This window comes from Polyodon spathula, chromosome 3 (genome assembly GCF_017654505.1).
Source record: "Polyodon spathula isolate WHYD16114869_AA chromosome 3, ASM1765450v1, whole genome shotgun sequence".
Taxonomy (NCBI): domain Eukaryota; kingdom Metazoa; phylum Chordata; class Actinopteri; order Acipenseriformes; family Polyodontidae; genus Polyodon; species Polyodon spathula.
In genome coordinates, this window is record NC_054536.1 from 60581345 (window position 1) to 60588371 (window position 7027).

Genomic DNA, 7027 nt, shown 5'->3' on the forward strand with positions numbered 1-7027 from the left:
CTGTAAAATATATTCTCTCCTTGGTAAATTCTTGTCCGTGCATTATTTGTAAAGTACCCAGGAGTTGATGACTGCTAGGTCCAATACATTGTCAAACACCTGAACAGACCACCGTCGGGAGCCAGCTTTCACGGAATACTTCCGTGCCATCTGATCCAAAACTTCAACTCCATATTTTGTTGCATAGCAAAACTCCATGGTCTCTGGAATTTATTTTCACTAGTCGAGATGCTAATCGACTGACCAAAGCAGCGCAGCTGGCAAGCAGGCGCCAGCCTTCAAAAGGCTGATTGAAAACAATAGACTGTCAGTCATTCACTGATTAAATTCTGATTACAGTTAAACAGACTGGTAAATACAAATAATAAAGTAGAATACAGTTCTGTATAACCAAAATACAATTGTTTTCTCTGTGGCCATCAATGCTCCTGGGGATTTTAGGTATAATGTAATATATCTTCTTTATTTCTGCACTCCTGCGCTTCATGCTTTGTGAGAATATTTCATACATAAGGACAGAAAGGTACATGAATGTGCAGCCCCATATGTGTTACACGACTGGAGAACATGACATTTTAGAACCAAAATTCGCCAAAATGACCACCATGGGGCTTCTAGAGTTAAACACCCACAAATAAAACAAACACAATCACAAGTCCACAGTGACAACAAACAAGTATATTTTTAGACATGACCAAACAAAACACTCATGATAACAGTACGGTTCTCCTTCCAGTTCAGCGTTAATCATAACAAAGGAACAGAGCACCTCGCTACGTCCCCTTATTTACAATCAATCATGCTTCACGATTGCAACCGCTCCTCCAATCTATGGCTGCCACATCGCTTCCCTTCCCAGGTCGATGATTTGGTGTACCGTAACTCCGCCCCCTTTCCAGATGGCCGGACTTCCACCTAACTCTGGGAATGAATTACCTGGCCATCCAGTCGAGGGCACCCTCACCGGTCGGGAAGGAGATATATCACCAAGAATCATTCTGTCTCTGTCAAACCCCAGTAAAGCCAGTGGATAAACAGCAGCAAGGGGTTAACTATAGTAGCCAGAACCCTGGATCCCAAAGCCTCTTGGTAGCTAATAGTAGCTAATAGTGGGAGGAGATGATGCCATCGCATCTTGTTAAGAAAAGGTTTCCAGTGCTTGAACAGGCTGAAGAAATTATAGAGAAACTTATGGGTAGAGCTAAGGATCTTCTAAAGATTGGGGTTAGGCGTAATGATCATATTGATGTCAGATCCAAGTGCTATATTTAGCATATTGAAACAACATTTTGGGGAAGTTATTTCATCTGTCACCCCGACTGGAGACTTTTATCCGATCTTACCAAAGCACGGGGAGAGTTGTCTTGATGTAAACCAATAGAAAGATTGACTGTTGGAGAGGTGCAAGAACTGTTGGATAGTTACACTATGTAACACCATTTTTGTTCCTGGGTAGTAAGTGTTATTTCCTAATTGCTTATGCCTCAAAAGTATAGAAAATGGCTATTATTCCCCACAAACTTTGCTTTTGTGACCAGGACAGTGATATTTCAAAATATCACTATTTCCAATGGGAAAACGGGCAAATGTGTGTCTTTTCGTTCACATAAAGTCAGAAAAAAACAACATATGAATCCAAATTAACATGTATTTATACTAAAGTAATACAAAAATGACTACTAAAGATTTAGAAGCGAGTAGTTTTTCGAGATTTACGATTATACTGTATTTACAGTACATCTTAGTGTCAGTCTTTCACAAGCTGAAGAAAGGGACATGCAAATACATTCAAGAAAGGCATGAACACAAAATAATTGTGAAAGAGAAATATGTTAGTGTTATAAACCTGGTAACAAAAACCTACTTAATTGAAGCTTCTGAGTTACTTGTTGCTAATTTTGTAACATTAACAGTTTGACTTTCCTATCATGAAAAGTGATGCCAATTAATCTTTCAAGCTATTTATAAGTTACACTATAGGAGTGTGCAGCTAGAGAGAAACAGGAGAAGATAACTTTTGGTAAGGTACTCAAAATCTAATGTTTTTTTGCAGTCTTTAAAAAAACAACAGCAATTGAAAGATAACTATTTTACATGTAAATGTAATAAGCCTTTTTTACTGCATTACATTCATATTGTAAAAGATCCATGGTTCTATATATATATATATATATATATATATATATATATATATATATATATATATATATCTAATATTATATATATATTAGTAACGATAGATAGATCCATTATCTTTTGAAAAATACATATATTTCTGTGATTATAAATACACAGTACAAATACAAATTATAAATACACAGTAATTACAAATAAGGTATGAGGAAATGTGTCCTGGAGCACAGAGAAACATTTAAAACAAAGGTTTTCCAATTGGTTTCTACACTGTAAACATACAATTTTAAAAGTCTAATTAATTTAAATTTGAAACAACTTTGGTTCCAAATATCAAAATAACATTACACACTCTGAGCAAACCAACACACTCACTACATAGAAACAAATATATTAATTTATTTTTAACTTGATTTGTAGTAATACAGTTGTATTTCTTTGCCGAGGCTATGAGTAAAAAATATAATACCTTTGAATGTTACATCAAAGAACTCAACACTTAAAATATCCCCTTTATTATTGTACTAAATATTTTCCCTGGTTTATTTGTGTCCCAAAAATACAGTATGCTGAGAATGTTCTTATTTCTTTCTATTTAAGGGCATAGGCTACAACCGTGCAATACATTTACCTGAATACATTAGGTAATCAACACCAATTTATGGTTATATAGTAGAACGGTTTACAAAGTGGGATCCTTTTTTGACAATACTTTACAAGAAGTGCCTTAACTTAAAATGAACTATAAATAACAGAATACATTAAATATAAACAAACAAACAAATACATACAAAAATGAATAGATTTTTATACACCTCCCTTAAAAAACCATGAAACACAATTACGAGATTCCTTTAAATGATCAAAGCAAATTAAAAAAGTTTTTGGGAGCCAGTCATTTAGATTATAAGCCATTTTCTTTACAGGCAGTTACTGTACATCACAACTTCAGCAAGAAAGAAGTAGCTGACTTCCCATCAATACCTACAATATATTTCATAAATGGTTAAAACATCTGATTGACAGAAGAAAATATAAACCCATAATCAGCGTGCAAAAGTATTTGAATACAATATGTACATAAAATCAGTTATGCTAAACCGTGATATATATATATTTTAAAAACATATTGTATATTAAAATTTTAGTCTAAGGATACTATATCTTCTTCAACTATAGATACCTGTGAGGTAGCGCCATTGGGACTTGATCCCATTCTAAAATTGATAGAGCCATACAGTTTTGCAGATTCTTTGGAATATGCAAATGCTTTCCTTCTGTACATCTCTCCCTTCCACATGGATACCATGAGCAAGGTGGAGAGCACAACTCCCCCCAAGGTGAGCAAACAAAGTCCGGCAATAACACACTTGTCTAAGTGGGCTCCAATCCTTGCACTTTCATTCTCTAGCTTCTCCATCTCTCTTGCTGAGACAGTGTCTGGGTTTACATTGACATCTCGTGGTATTGCATAGGAAATAATAACTAAGAACATCCCCGTAACAAGAAATGTAATTGCACTAATAAAACCATAGTCAACTGATTTTCCTGAAGCCTCTAAGGAAGTTTCATCATCAGACATTAGAAAGAGGTCCTGAAGACCTTCTTGGTGAATTGCATTGGAAGAGCTGTGATCTGATTTCCCATACAGGCTTTCTGCAGACAATTGAGGGCTGGCACGCTGGAGGTTGATGTTTTCATCAATGTAAGTGAATGATGTCTCTAATTCCTTGTCGCAACACATCGTTATCTCCTTTCCAAGTCCTTGACAGCAGTGCTTGGAATACTGGCCCCCTCTAGTGGGAGTTGTCCCTGGTCCTGAATGACACTGTCCTTCACTGACAGTTGCCGTTTCAGCTGAGTTAGACTGCTGCTCGCTAGAAACTGTCTTCCCAGGTGCACTGCTTGACTTATGAATATGCAGAGCTTTAAAACCCCAGTCAGTGTTGATTGGAGGATCGGGTTGCCTGTTTTCTTTATCTATCAACAGAAGCTCCATAGAAGCCATTTGATTTGTTTTTCCTTTTTCAGTCACCTTCTCACACAGTCACTGCATTTTCCTAGTTCCCTATTAACAACACATTAAATATGTTTAGATAGACTGTTTTTGGAAAGAATAAATACAAATATGAGTAATAACATTGCTAGACAGCATGTATAACATAGATACAGACAGACAGATCGATAGATAGATAGATAGACAGATAGATACACAGATAGATAGAAAGAAAGAAAGAAAGAAAGAAAGAAAGAAAGAAAGAAAGAAAGAAAGAAAGAAAGAAAGAAAACCATTGTATAGCATCCTATGCAGTTAATTAAATAACAACAATTATACATTTATAAAACCAGTCGGTTGTATTGTTTGTTTGCTGGCTCGTTTTTAACTGTGCGCCCCTAAAAAAAAAAAAAAAAAAAAACTTATTGCACGCTTTAGACAGCATAGTACACATGCATACACTGTGAGCATTATAGCATTAGACTAAACGTAAATCTTCTATCAGGGATTACAGTGTCTGATTTGTCTTCAACATCAATATCCAATTAGCACGCAATCCACATAAAATGCATTACTCTAAGTGTTTTTAAAACGCATGACTTAATTTACAGCTTTTTAAAAGGAACAATTCTGCTCTAGTAAAACAGCGTAAGAAATAAACCGGATTTAAGCTGTCAGGCATAAGAATTCTTATATATATTATATTATAATATATATATATATATATATATATATATATATATATATATATATAGGGGAGATCAGTCCTCTCCTATAGCAGTCTCTCCTATTGTAACCCTATCGCCCATGGGAAAAGAAAACAAAACAAAACAAAACAAAAAAACTTAAAATACATTTATATGATGTACAGATGCATTTTAGTGAAGAAATACCGGTACTTTAAAGAACATACTTTATTATTTTAACGAAACATTTCTGAACAGTGTCTCGCAGTGTTTCTAAGACACGCACTGACAAATAAGATTCGCTCACTGTAATACTTGTTTCGTTACGATAATAATAACAGTACAACGCGCAAAGCAACCACAACTAATACAATATATGTAACATTTCAAAAATGACACGCTACATTTTAATAAAAGAAACCGAACTATTAGATTAGGAATACCTTTCTCCTATTTTTACGCGATTACACTCCCTCCTGCCTTTCTCTGGGTAATTGAAAAGAAGGCTTTTGCTTGTCCCTCCCACGCAGGGCTCTGACTGTCTCGCTGTGGTGCTGAAATGAAAGCTTGAATAGAACTGAAGAGCTTCAGCACCACGGCATTGCTCGCAAAACGGTTCACTTGAATTGTGGGAACCGTAGTTCCAGTAGTTGTTCTTTCCAACGTTGTTCATAATCACTTCCTCTTATTTCTTTCGTGATAGTTTTCTGATGTTTATAATGCCTGAGGTCTGGTTAAAAACCATGTAATCTTATAGAGGACTTTTGACTCCCTCTCAAATACTTTGAGTTATGAGCTAATGGATTAAATAGATTGATCGGTTGGTGAATGTTGAGGGGAAAGTATCCCTGAACAGAACAGCTTCAACGTATAACTGTCCCATTCGTTATTGGACGTGTGTTTTTTGTTTACTGTTTTGTTTGTTACTATTTCTGAAGGTTGCTACCTTTGTGTTGAACATATTCTCTCTAGGTGATTAATGAAAACTAGAAAATACGTTACTCAAATGAGCCTTCAAGATATTCTTTTTTTTTTTTTTTTTTTTTTTTTAGAAAGTGCGTTTTGCAAACTGTACATTTGACTTTATACGGAGTCAGATGTAGCTCAATATTTGACTGTTATTTAAGATGTAATCAGGAGTTTTATTAAAGACGGAAATAAATAAATAAATACATTTAGCTGGCGTTAAAAAAAAAAAAAAAAAAAAAATCTATGGTTTAACTGTAGGCTTTTGCATGGACAAAGGAAACATTTTTAAACAAACAGCTTACTTGAAGCCAAGTCACTTTTTCATTGTAATCAGTTTTCGTTAAGTATATAGAAAATTACAACGCGTGGTGTAAGTTCAATATGTTAACATTATTCAGCAGGTTTCAATCGACTTTATGAAGCAAAATCAGTTAATAATATAGTACATTACTGTAAGTACTTGATTACAGGCACTCGAGCATTAACTTTAAGTAGCCATGAAAGGTCATCATCACCTGTATCCCCAACAGGGATCTTTGTGCTTGCGCACTGCCACCGCAGCTGCAGAAACCTGGAGGATAGCACTTGACTTGGTGAAGAAAATACGGGAGCTTTTGTAAATTAAATTCTCATACCTGTCAACTTTTGAAAATACCAAATCGAGCTTGGGGGGGGGGGGGGGGGGGGGGGGGGGTTTGCTTTTGTGTTGCGTTTATTATTGTGAAGTTTTCAATATGGAGAATGTGGCCATTCCTAAATACAGTATAATAATTGTTGTTATTGGGAACAACCACATCCTATAAAAGAGAGCCAAAGCTCCATTTAGAGAGAGAGACCACCTGGAACAAAGACGAAGTACAGTGTTTTGGGGTCATTTTTAAAGCTATATGGGTTTTGGTGACCGGGAAACAGCTTAGCTGTTCAAGATAACTTAAAACAGAAATATTTAGTTAGTACTCCTGGAAGGGGTTAGGTTTTGGTTTTGTTTATCTTGTTTAAAACAAACATACAGACACAGCCCTGTCTAAAAACCAACCTGTGTTTGTCAAGGGCTGTTATTTTACACAAAGACAAGTGAAGTTGGTCCTGCCTGTGACAAGCTCAGCCCAGTTTTTCACAATGGTATTTTCTCAAAATCTGCAAAGAATTTACAATTTATTATTATTATTATTATTATTATTATTATTATTATTATTATTATTATTATTATTATTATATTATTAACAGTGTTGAAAACATGAAA

The 7027-nt window shown here is 35.1% G+C and overlaps 1 protein-coding gene across 1 annotated transcript; it reads right to left on the bottom strand.

Moving 5' to 3' along the window:
* Nucleotides 1-2647: 2647 nt before the first annotated feature.
* Nucleotides 2648-4141, bottom strand: LOC121308491 (transmembrane protein 74-like). The gene has a single exon (XM_041240925.1). It carries the CDS (start codon nt 4139-4141, stop codon nt 3278-3280), a length of 864 nt encoding a protein of 287 aa, XP_041096859.1. The 3' UTR covers nt 2648-3277.
* Between the last annotated feature and the right edge of the window lie 2886 nt (nt 4142-7027).